Source organism: Caloenas nicobarica, chromosome 2 (genome assembly GCF_036013445.1).
Source record: "Caloenas nicobarica isolate bCalNic1 chromosome 2, bCalNic1.hap1, whole genome shotgun sequence".
In the NCBI taxonomy this organism is placed as follows: domain Eukaryota; kingdom Metazoa; phylum Chordata; class Aves; order Columbiformes; family Columbidae; genus Caloenas; species Caloenas nicobarica.
In genome coordinates, this window is record NC_088246.1 from 43,707,286 (window position 1) to 43,720,132 (window position 12,847).

Genomic DNA, 12,847 nt, shown 5'->3' on the forward strand with positions numbered 1-12,847 from the left:
TTATAGTGGTCACTGCTGAAGTACTTGAGCAGATTCTGGTAATCTGTCACTGTGCAGTATGGATATGGGGCATGGATAAAGAGAGGAGTGTCCAGCCATTCTTATTTTGTACTCGCCAGGCCCACAACAGTGTCCCTTGTTCCTAAGACCAATAATACCTAAGGGATGTGATGCCAATATCTAGAGCATGGGGTACGTGCAGTTTTTCTGCATGCACGCACACACAGCTCTGGCGTGTGATGGGGTTAGAGGTCAAGCTGAGGCTTGGTGCATGGCCACGTGCTCAAATATCCATAAGACAAGTAACTGTAAGTGGTGTAAATGTGTGTTTGCAGGTCTCATGTGGACACTGAGTGTTGTTAGGGCTCCAGTGCAAGACCTGCTGCAATTTACCCTTTCTGCACCCTCATTCTTATTTATGTCAAAGAAACTAAAATAAGAGCAATTGTTCATTTTTTGTTTCCTTGCAGCCTTCCCTCCCCCACTGCAACTTTGTCCCCAGGTCACACTAATGTGAGCTCTGGGATATAGTGAGCTCTGATCCAGGCAACATTAAGGTCCATTAACTCTAGAAACTCCCTTATTTAGAAATCTTGGATCTCTCCTTTCCCAAGAGATTATAAGGGGTTTTTTCTTGGTCTTGAGTAGTTGTGTGATGAGATATTAAAATGTCAACACCTTGATTTATAGAGAATATCTTGTTATTTTTAATTTTTTAAAGAAATTGTTAGAATTCGTTTTTCTGCCCCTCTAGGGCTTTGACATACTATTTAAGTTGTCTTTACAAGTGCAGGAATATAGAAAGAGAGCAATAACAAATTTTACAAGTGTTGAAAAGAGAAAGGAAAATGCATTGCAGACAAAAAAATATTTACGATATTAAAGTTTTATTGGCTCTCTTTTGGGATGAACTGTATACTTTTCCATTAGTACTTAATGCAACCTTACCAAATGATACAATATGCTAAGAATGTATAAGACATAAGAATATAAAAACAAGTTAAGTAGATCATCCTTCTATGATTTTCTAAACTAATTTATTTTCTACATCAAAATTAGCAGTGATTGGAGTCACCTAAATCTGATTCTTTGACGTTTTAAAGTTGCAGAAATAACCGTGTGTGTGTGTGTGTGTGAAATGAATGTGCTTTTAAAAAATAACCATGTGTTCTTGGCCTTAGTCTCCTGAATTATCCTTTGCTTGGCAGATAGTACATGTTTCATTAAAACAATGGCATTTTTAATAAGCAAAGCATTTGCCCTAGCATCTGTTTAAAAGAATAATGAGGAAAAATATACAATTTTAATAATTACATGAACTTTTTTTTTTTTGGGCTACATAAGGTAGTGTGAAGCCTACCCTTTTGGATCAGAAATTATTTTTGGCCTCTGGAAACTTGGACCATCTCCTCTTAGAGCAATGTGCAGCTGCTGGGCTAACCTGGCTCTTCTAGGAGTGCTGCCCGCCCTCTGCCTGCTCGTCACCAGAGCACTTACCCTGCCTGCTCACCTGCCTGCGTGGGAGCCATCCAAGCCCCAACACTTTCCTGACCTCTCTGAGCAGCCATCTGGATGGGGGCAGATGCCGTTATTCAAAAGTACTTTGCTAGATGGGTCCAGGGCCCTTAAAAGCTCCCACCAGGAGTGTGGACCTTCCTGCACTGTTAGTAAAGCACCTGTCCTTGACGTGAATCCTTTTGTCTCCTGTCTCAGGCAGCGAGCATATGGTCTGTATGATGAGAGGAGAGAAATACGGTACCTTGTGATGAGATGGTGCCTCGGCCATTTTTCAGCTGCTGTCAAAGGGAGAGGAGCACCTTGAGGAATAGGAGCCTCTCCTCTCTCCTTCTAGTCCTGCACAAAGGGAGATGTCTTCTCATCTCCAGGCAGTGTGTTACATTGGGAACTATTTCACTAAAAGGGTTTAAAAAAAAAAAAAGGGAAGACAAAAAGTCAGAGCAAGTGCAGTGTGTGAGAGGAGAGATTGTCAGTCCCATGTCTTAAAGTGGATGTTGGGGAAAAAGCATGTCCTTCCCACATGGGTTCGACTGCCATCTTGGACCATAAGGTGGAGCAGGAAATTCCGTCTCCAGCTCTGCTCTCTCCCCGCCTTTCCTGTGGTACCTGTGGATGTATTTGCTAATGGTGGCAGTGGTGACAAATGTTAACTGGATGCTGTTTTGACAGTGCCAAAACCTTTCACACAGGTCACCATCTGCTTGGTGGTGAACGGCAGTTGAAAGGCTCCATGTAGCCCCTTAACAAATTCTTTTGCCATCCAGACCTCTGAAGTATTTTAAAAGCCCTGTTTAAAAGCTCAAGCACTTGTTTGGTTTTGTTGGTCTTTTCTGCTTCACAGCCCACTCTTTGTTTCTTGTTTCATGGTAATGAAGTCACTCTCAGTAGGAGTGACAGCCCAGGCAAATGGTAGATGTCTGGGGTCACACAAGGTGTGGCCTTTGTTGGAAAGATGAGACTCCTTCCCCAGAAGCTCTCATGAAGTTGACTTTAGAATATTTACCAACTACCTGTCTCACAGGCAACAGCAGGATTTGGCCCTGTCTTCTTATAGTGCGCAATCAAATGCATTGATCTCAGTGGAGTTGTTAACTGCTACTGGTGCAACAGAAGCACCATTTGGCCTAAACGTTATGGAGAAATGACAACCAACATACTGAACAGATCTGTTTCTCAGGGATCTCTCAGGCAAGGGAGGTAGCCAATCTGTCCATGCTGCTTTGGGCCATCTGAGATTCCTTGCAGAATTTAGATTTCTGTCTAAGTTGCATTCAGTTTTTATTCATAATGCCTTAAAATATGTTTAATGTATTTTTTCCTTTTTTTCCTTTTTTATTTTTTTTTTCTGCAGTAATATTAAAAATCTGTTTTTCTTCCCTAACTATATGCAGGCTGGCATGGCTTTGACTTATGATCCAACAGCTGCTATACAGAATGGGTAAGGAATGCATGTTTTCTTATGCCTTTTTAAAGATTATTTTGAATGCCATCTTCTGTTTTCTCTTTCTGTGTTGAAACCTATTCAGAAGCAAATTCACTCAGTCGTATTTTGTCTGAGGCATGTAATGCTATATTGTCAAGTTCTTCTTTTAGTTTCTCTTTTGTTTTTATGCCCTCTTGTTTGTAATATCCATTTGAATGGGAAGTTGTTTTTCCTAATAGTTTCCATCTCTATTTGGCAAATGCTAGTGGATGTTTTCTTAATCCCTCTCTGTCATGAAATGGAAACCAGTAAAGTTCCCCTTTACTGACTTTGCTTTTGTTCAAATACTCATTGAAGATTCCAGTGTATTTTGGATAATAGAGCTGTTACTTCATGTAGGGTTCTCTCTACAAGCTGGCTTGTTTCCATAGCATTGTCTGAATAGAAATGCCAAACAGGGAGAAAGCCTTAAATTAGTGTGTAAGTAGATGTGACTTAGGGGTAAAACAAGAGCAACACTCTTCTTCATTTCTCAACTATGGTTTGCCAACACAAAGAATTGTAACCTTTTTTCAAATTTACCAGAGAAGTTACATCATCGAATGATTTAATTTCCAATTATTTTATGAGCTACAAAACCAGAGCCTTGAAATCTAGCTCTCCTTTCAGGGAGGTTAACAACAATTTGAAGAGAAAGAAGAGGTTTGACCCCGAACTCTTTGACAGTCACTCTGATCAGAGAGATGTGTGATATGATTATCAAATTCTGTACATACTTCTGTCCACGTTCTCCAGCTGAAGGGCAGGATATATTGATACAGGATGAGAATTATTTGTTAAATATTCGTTAGGGCACTGCTACTTAGAGCATTTAGGAAAAAAACTAACATTCTCACTAGTTTAAAAAAAAATATATAATATTCAGTATGTTTTGCTTAATTGCCCTTTACATGCAGTAGCTTTGTAGGACCTGTCATACTGCCATGCAGGAAGCAGCCAAACCAGAGCAACTCAGAAAAAAGAGAGTTTTTGCATAGTTGTGATTTCAGAATCCTCTGGTTCTGTTACCCTGTTCTGACCTCCCAAACAAATCTTTCTCCTCCATCATCATACTTTCCAGTTGGTAACACATTCTAGGCTATAAATAAAACCATCACTAGTTCATTATCCACCAGTGTTTCATAGAATCATAGAATCATTTCAGTTGGAAGAGACCCTCAAGATCATCAAGTCCAACCATAACCTAACTCTGGCACAAAACCATGTCCCTGAGAACCTTGTCTAAATGCCTTTTAAGCGCGTCCAGGGATGGTGACTCCACCACTTCCCTGGGCAGCCTGTTCCAATGCCTGACAACCGTTTCCATGAAGAATGTTTTCCTCATATCCAATCTAAACCTCCCCTGGTGCAATTTGAGGCCATCTTCTCTTGTCCTATCACTTGCTACTTGGGAGAAGAGACCAACACCCTCCATGATAAAACCTCCTTTCAGGTAGTTGTAGAAAGTGAGAAGGTCTCCCCTCAGCCTCCTTTTCTCAGGGCTAAACAGCCCCAGTTCCCTCCGCCTCGGTTCCCTAAGACTTGTGCTCCAGACCCCTCACCAGCTTCGTCACCCTCCTCTGCACTCTCTCCAGCACCTCAATGTGTTTCTTACGATGAGGGGCCTCAAACTGAATATAGGATTCGAGGTGCAGCTTCACCAGCACCGAGTACAGTGGGATGATCACTTCCCTGGTCCTGCTGGCCACACTATTCCTGATACGAGCCAGGATGCTGTTGGCCTTTTTGGCCACCTGGGCACACTGCTGGCTCATGTTCACCTGGCTGTCAATGAACACCCCCAGACCCCTCTCTGCCAGGCAGCTTTCCAGCCACTCTTTCCCGAGCCTGTAGCACTGCCTGGGGTTGTTGTGACCCAAGTGCAGGACCCGGCACTTGGCCTTGTTAAACCTCATACAACTGGCCTCAGCCCAGTGATCCGGCCGGTCCAGATCCCTCTGTATGGCCTTCCTACCTTCCAGCAGATCAACACTCCCACCCAATTTGGTGTCGTCTGCAAACTTAGTGAGGGTGCACTCAATCCCTTCATGCAGATCGTTGATAAAGAGATTAAATAGAACTGGCCCCAATACTGAGCCCTGGGGAACACCACTCATGACCAGCCACCAACTGCATTTCGCTCCGTTCACCACAACTCTTCGGGCCCGGCCATCCAGCCAGTTCTTTATCCATCGCAGAGTACACCCATCCAGGCCATGAGCTGCCAGTTTCTCCAGGAGAATGCTGTGGGGTATGGTGTCAAAGACCTTACTAAAGTCTAAGTACACAACATCCACAGTTTTCCTTCCTCTCCTGTGTGGGTCACGTTGTCGTAGAAGGAGATCAGGTTGGTCAGGCAGGACCTGCCTTTCATAAACCCACGTTGACTGGGCCTGATTGCTTGGTTTTCTTGTATATGCCGTATGATGTCACTCAAGATGATTAGCTCCCTGACCTTGCCCAGCACCGAGGTTAGACTGACAGGTCTGTAGTTACCCGGATTCTCTTTCCGGCCCTTCTTGTAGATGGTTGTCACGTTTGCCAGCTTCCAGTCAAGTGGGCCTGATCGCTTGGCTTTCATCTGGACAACTGCCTTTTATTTCAAAGGAATTCCTGCATGTCAGTTGCATGAATGTTTTGGAAACTGTAATTGGAATGATTCTTTGAGATTAATATCATTTTACTTCAAGAATAATTTTCTTGAAATTATGAAGGTGTTCTCAGAATCAGCCATTCTTTGTATCAGAGAGTACCCATGCTGCTCAGGTGTTCAGGCTGCTCAGACGGTTTTGTCACTCAGTTGTTTGAACACACTATCAGTGATCTTTGGGAAGATAAATAGTACTCAGTGGAGAATTTCAACTCTGCAGTTTTTTAAATGTTCTTTTATTTGTAAGGCATGAAATAAACTACAGCACTGGATATCTCTCTAAGAGTGACGATTACTGTTTTGACATATCTCTTCTTTCTAGAGTGTCAAAATATTTTCAGTTTCATCAGGACAAAACCATTTCATTCAAAATGCACTTATGGTGAGATCTTGATTGCATGAAGTATCATGAGAAGCTCTTACTATGCACAAAAATCAATTTGTCCACCAAAAGTTACACAACTGTTGTTCCATCCCTTGATTGCATCTTTAAATTGCGGTCACTGGATGATCACCAGGACCCTTTGGTTACACAGTTTCTTTTTAGCTCCCCAGGCATTCCCTTCATAGTCTCTACATATCCTGTAGTTATAGATTTTTACTATTTTTCATAAGCCTCTTTCCTTGCAAGTACAATAAAAATTTATCCCATGGGTTTTATTTTAGCGAAGTCTGGGAGCACCTTGATGCTTTCCTTGTAAAATGTGTAAATGCAATTTGTTGCTGACAGGCACAAGACACGGGTATGGTGGTAGCAAGTTCACGGCCATGCTGAAAGAGAGTTAAAGGCTCTTAAACAGCATAAAATAAAACAAGTTAACTTAAGCATGGGTGAAGGGGCATGAGGCAAACACACACTGTTCTTCCTCACAGTGAGGAGAATCTGGAAGGGAGCACAAAGCTGCTGCTGGCACCCCCCTCATGTCGGTGGTGTGCCCATACCCACCCTGTGGGTAACGTGCTGCGTGATGCTTTGGCAGTAAGGTGGACCAAGCTGTTAAGGTTCGCGTGGAGCAATGTTACCCGAAGGTCTGTAAAACAGAACCTGCTTCCTTGTAGCAGGCCTGTTTGGTGCAGGGGTCGGGTTAAGCAGATATTGACCCTGCACACAGCTCAGAACTTGTTGGTGTGCTGCGGTAAGCATGAGTTGCTCAGTGCTTCGGGTGCCCACCAGTGTGAAGCTTAGTAACACTGAGGCTGGAGATACCCAAGCCAAGGTGAAGATTCAGGTGAGGTATGAATTACCAATAAAATTTAAAAAGAAAGATTGGCTGCATATGCTGATGTCTCTTAGTCTCTCAGAAGGTTGATAGATACATTGTGATGCATGCAAATTGCTAAGTCCATGCAGGATTATATGGAGGATGGAAGCCTACTAGACACGTGTCTCTGCAGGTTTCACAGGGTGGTATTTAAAACTCACAGTTCCTTAAGAGGCTTGGATTATATTAGGTTTGGAGTTGGTGCATAACCAAACCTCAGGGAAAAATCTGGATTCTTGTATATTGTCCAAATGAAAAGGTGGGTTCTCATTGCTCTTGGTGTAGTACTATTGGTTTTATTACTGTATAACTGCATATTTGCCTTGAAAATCTATGGCAGAAATAAAACAAAAGAGACTGAAAGGCTTTCACTAAAAACAGCTAAGATTTTTTCCCCACAAAGGAATAGATAATTTTCTACCGAGCCTGTTATGTTGTAAAGCTTGATTCTCCATTTCATTATATTGTTTTTATGCCCATGTAACTCTGTTTAAGCATCCAGTGGAGTTACATCAGCATAAAACTGGTATAATGGAGTTGAGAATCCAGCCTGTAGTATACCATAGCATTGCAGTATGAATTACTGAAGACATGGTAACCAAACAATGCAGTAGATAAGCTCTTTTCCTCTGCCAGTCTCTCTGTGCCTTTTTTGTTTTATAATCAGCCTTTTCTGAATTGCATTTACAAAGGTATTCAGGTTTTTTTGGGGGAGAGTAGTGTGCCTGTTGTAATATGCTATTGATTTTTCAATGTGTGGTATTAATATTGGTTTAGTGGTTTAATGCACTCATACAAAGAACAAAACAGAGCTCTTGTACTTGCACTGTAAGGATGCTCATTTAAAATGTTCCCGAGGCTTGAGTCCTTGTGGCCATTTGACTAAGATTGCGATGTACTGTATCAGTTTAATATCTGATATCTGGGGGACTATACTGCACATTTGCTGGCCAATGGGCTCAATATTCAGATAGGTCTTTTTCGTCTCAAACATCTGATTCTGGCTTATTGCAACAGAAAATTGCTGCCTTGATAACGCTTGGTAATACTCTTACATTATGTGAGCCCCAGGATACTATTTATGAATCTAACTTTTTCAGTACTGCCTGCAGGCATGATGCATGAGCAAATGGTGTTTATTGCAGTGCAAATAGGGTCTTGCTCTTGTGCAGATTCTGTGTGGAAGCTTGCACATTCTCCCATAGGATGGGAACCATATGGATTTTTTTGTTTGTTTTTTGGCAGGGAAATAGCGACCAGACGCTACAGATAATGCAGTCCCCAAATGCAGAGGGAGGGTTGATGGAGGAGGGGAGTGTGTGCTTTGCCTGTTAAGCAACAGAAGACTGTTCTTAAAGCATTGCTTATGTGTGCCTGAAGATGTACTGGGAATGTGGTTGTTTTTAATGTCTCTTAAAAACATTTTCTTTTGAGCCCTTTATAAACCCCTTTTCAGGAACATCCAGGAATATCTTTTTGCCTCCTAGTTATGAGTTTTCCCTGTGGTTATGGACTCTGGCCGTGCTGAAAAGTTCTATTTTCGATACAAGGGCAATGTCCATTTTGCCTCATCCCAGCCACCTGCCTTTCTATGCAGTTGCTTCTAGCAAAGCAACTGCAGCTGAGGAGCAGGGACACTGGCTCACGCCTGCAAAAAATAGCACAGGCCAATATATGGATGCAAACTGCATTTGTGGAAAATGCAGCTGAGCCTTCTGGAGAGCTCTTCTCAGAGCCCACAGGTCAACTACCACAAAGATTCCATCTCTCAGAGTACCGTACCAGATGCTGTACATTTTAATGTGAGGAAACTTGGGGGCATAATTGAACAATATATCTAAAATGAGTCAAAGCCATTATAGTTCATATCTCTTTCCTCTCCTCTTTCTAATGTACATATTCTGATGAGTGAGAATCCTGTATTCCCTTGGACTTATAACATGCATCTTCCACCTCATTTCACTACTGCTTGAGCCTAAATTAAAAAGAAAAAAAAAAAAAAAAAGGAAAACCTAAGATCAAATACAGCAAAGTCAGCAGCTGCAGATCTCGTTGGGATGCTGTAGGTTTTACACCAGGACTCTTTTATTATGTCCCCAGCATGTCACTTGTGCCAATTACGATATTAGCCTGTTTGTATGTAAAGGGAATTTGGGGAGATGCCTCCGTGTCCCATGGGTGAGAGCGTGTTGAGCCCTTTTGTGAGGAGGCCCTGCAGGGCGGTGCATGGATCCAGAACTGTGGCAGGTTGAGCATCCTACACCTGGGGGGGTCTCTGCTTGAATCTGTCCCCAGCAAGGACACCTCTGTCCTCACCACACCACTGTACTCCATGTGTGGCAGAGACATTCACATCCTTTTTGCAGATCCCTTTGGGCACAGGTGACACTGCGCAGGAAGACAAGCCTTTGTCTCTGGGTGTAAGGGATTCCTGGTTGCAAAATGTTTGACCTACAGCTTGTCACAGTGACTCAGATTGTTAAACTTGATTTATTATTATTAAAATTGAAATACATGAATTGGATTTTTTCACATTTTCGTTTGCTGTGTCAGGTTTCCTTCTTTTCTCTTCTTTGATGCTCTGAAGCATGCATTTTCACAATATAGCTGAGTGTCCTGATAGTATGTTTTATTTGATGCTTATTTGAGAGCATTCCAAACTGTGACAGATAAATGGTATTGGCAGGTGTGTTGGAAGGGTTGTATTCTTCACATTACCAGAGTGCATATTCTACAAGCTTATGTACTATTCAGATAACTGCATCTCTAAGCTGAAACTGAAATGGTTAGCTGTCTGTCAAGTTCTTGGCTTAGCACACATTTTCTGTAAATCTGGTAGCTTTTACTGGGATTTATTGGAGAGTTTATTCCAAAGAGTCAGCACTACTTTCAAATGGGAAGTTGGTTGTCCCCTGCACTCACCTTTGTCCGAGCAGTTCATACACAGTATGAGTGCATTATCAGTGCCTGGTTGATGGAGAGAATAAGAACAGAAAGAAAAAAATGTGTTGTTTTCTCAAAAGAGTTTTGTTTTTATACTGTCCTTCAGTTCAAGTGGTTTATATGTATTTCTATTATAAACTTTACCTATAGAGTGAATTCTATCAGTCTGCCATTGACTGTTTTCATTTGCCGCACACAGCATTTCTTAGTTCATGCACTTAGCGACAGCATAGCCAAAGTGATTTCTGGTTAACCTTGGTCTGGAAGAACATCCCTGTAACAGGACTTTGATAGCATATGCATCATGCGAATGCCATAGATGAACCCAGCTAGTGCTGTAAAAATCCTTTTCCCTCAAATGTTCTATGAACTTAATCTTTGATACAAGCAGTGGGATACAAATGCCTCTAAATTCTCATAATAGGATATACACAAAATTGGGCAAAGGCACAGTTTTATAATAGTCTCTGTGCGAGCATTGTAAGGGCAGATAAATGTTCCTAAAATAGCCATATATTTCTATTAAACAAAAAAATCACTCAGACGCCACCTGCTGCTTTTGGCATTTTGAAATCTTGTTTGGAATAGACAGAACAAATGATTGCTTCTCTGTCTCCCTCTCCCCTCCTAACTTTGAATGTTTCCACCCAACCTGCAATGTGGCAGCCTGTTTTTCCGAGGCAATTGGTTGGATGAAATCAGTGGTTATTTGAGCCTGCATCCAGAATGAATGCATCTACTCTGAACTAGACTGATTAGTGCTAAATGCGGGATGCCAGGGCGATCAGGAAATAGAGCACTTGTTTATACACCAGTAATGATTTTTTTGTTGCGTGGCTCTCATGGAAAGCTACTGTTGATTGCCTCAGCGTGGGGAGGGGGGAAAAAAAAATGACAGGGAGTGTAATCCACTTCACTGTTACAGAGAGAGCATATGTGCCAAATCTTCTGTTACTCCTGAGATTGTTGCACGCTATGTATCAGACAAGAGAACACTGCACAGGAGTGTTTCTCCCTCTCAGAATCCAAAATATCAGCATTTTGACAGCTGTAAGACCATAAACATTCTCCTTTTTTTAAGGAATTGTATTTTTCTGGCTTACAATTAAAACTGAAAAAAAGAAGAAATGCAAAAATCTTTATGAGCACACACATATTAAGTACTTACACAATCCACTAGTAGCAATATTTTCCAAGTGATAATTTTATCAATAATCGTTAACCCACAGGGAAGGAGAAGGAATATAACACTTATTACTATCCAGCAAAAGATGGTGCAACTTTTTTTCATAGCATGCAACATTGGAAATAAAAACAACTAAATCTGAGATTTTCAGTGCTGCCTGGGACATTTAGAGTCATAATTTGTGATACATTTCACTAGAAGGTGTTTTTTTTTTCTTTCTGCCTAGATGAATATGAAAATTTCAGCCAGAGTTTTTGCAGACATCCCTTGTAAAATAATTCAGGCATGTATATGGAATGTGTTATTCTCAGCACTGAAGCATTAAGATTGGAAAAGAAAATAGTACGGCATGTAAAAATGAAATCAGTAATATTGTCTTCGATATTGCATAAGAAATTTCCTTTCCCTAGCTAGCGCTCTGGAAAATCAGCTGTCTTTGCATTTCAGATAATTACTTCTTGTATCGTGAAGTTCTATATTTGTGCTAGTTGAAGTGAAAAAAATACGCTTTGTGCAAATATTCCTCCTCCTTTCCATTTTCGAGATCCGTTCAGTGGAGCCATCACATCTTCTTTGTTGTGATTTTGGAAATAGATGGACATAATTACCTGTATAGACTCTTTTTGTCTTTGCCCAGGAGGCAGTGAATTAGTTAGTCAGAGTCTAGCAGTCAAAAGGTTCAAAAAATCTCGCTTTTGTTCTTTGTTTGCAGATTTTATTCCTCACCGTACAGTATTCCAACAAACCGCATGATTCCACAGACATCAATCACACCATTCATTGCTGCTTCCCCTGTCTCTACATATCAGGTACGTCAGATTTGCGCTTGTCTACTGTGTTTCCCAGTTAATTATGTTTTGGATGTGGATGAAGGCAGAGCATATACCACAGAAAATTGTGTGAGTGCTTGCACTCTTGAGTCACACTTTCAACAAAAGGCTTTCTAGTAGTATTCAGGTATCATTTGGTGTAGAGTTTCAAGTGTTTCCTGCATTGTTTACCCTAGCAATGAAAGTCAACTTTTTTTTTAATGTTTTAATCAGCTTCTCCAGTAAACAGCATTTTGCTTCATTTCCAGTTGACAACAGCAGAATCTTATCGTTCTTACTGAAATGTTTTGTCATCTTGGCTCCCCTTCATTAGCCAAAAGTTTTTTTTAAGTGCACTTTTTTATAATTTATGTTGACTGCATTGTATTTTGACCTTTTGACCTCAGCTGTATTTCCTCCAGGAACAGCATCCTTTAAAAGTGCTCATTTTTATCCAATAATCCCTGCCAAAGCAAGCTGGTTGAGGATAACTGTCCTCATATCCTTCTTTAGTCTCCCGCACGTTTTGTCGTTCAGAATTTCTCTTTTCAGCCTATCCCTCACAGATCTCCACTGGGAAATTATTGCCATGCTCTGGCTTTCAGACATGGAAGTCAAAATTGGGTTGTATAGTTTTATTATTAGCTGTTCTCTGGGAACATATCGCTTGACTCTGCAACTGGCCATTGGCTATACATTTTCCCATTTCAGTTATTTCTGTCCTATAGCATCAGTGCTCTTCCAATTCCAAGTTCTACCTGAGATAAACTACCTAAACTTGCAAAGCTGCACGGTGGGTTGTTCTTAATGTTAGGGGTTTTTTTGTTTGTTTGGGGGTTTTTCGAGATTCTAAGCTACTGCTTACAGCTAATTCTGGGAGGTTGTGCTTACACGTACTGTGTTTTAAACTTGATCTTCAGAGATAAATGATTCTTATAGTTTGGGTTTTTTTTACTTTTGTGTTATTTCATTTTAGATGGCTGTCTAACACTTGCCAAACAAAAGTTTGTTTGGTGA

The 12,847-nt window shown here is 41.1% G+C and overlaps 1 protein-coding gene across 11 annotated transcripts in view; it reads left to right on the forward strand.

Annotated features, from left to right (window-relative positions):
- The window catches only part of RBMS3 (RNA binding motif single stranded interacting protein 3), a 713,822-nt gene that overhangs the window by 628,753 nt on the left and 72,222 nt on the right, over nt 1-12,847 (forward strand). For all 11 annotated transcript variants that reach the window (XM_065627651.1, XM_065627659.1, XM_065627650.1 and 8 more), the window contains 2 exons: nt 2,910-2,956; nt 11,734-11,830. In XM_065627651.1, the coding sequence (XP_065483723.1) occupies nt 2,910-2,956; nt 11,734-11,830 (144 nt within the window). The remainder of the gene's footprint in view (nt 1-2,909; nt 2,957-11,733; nt 11,831-12,847) is intronic.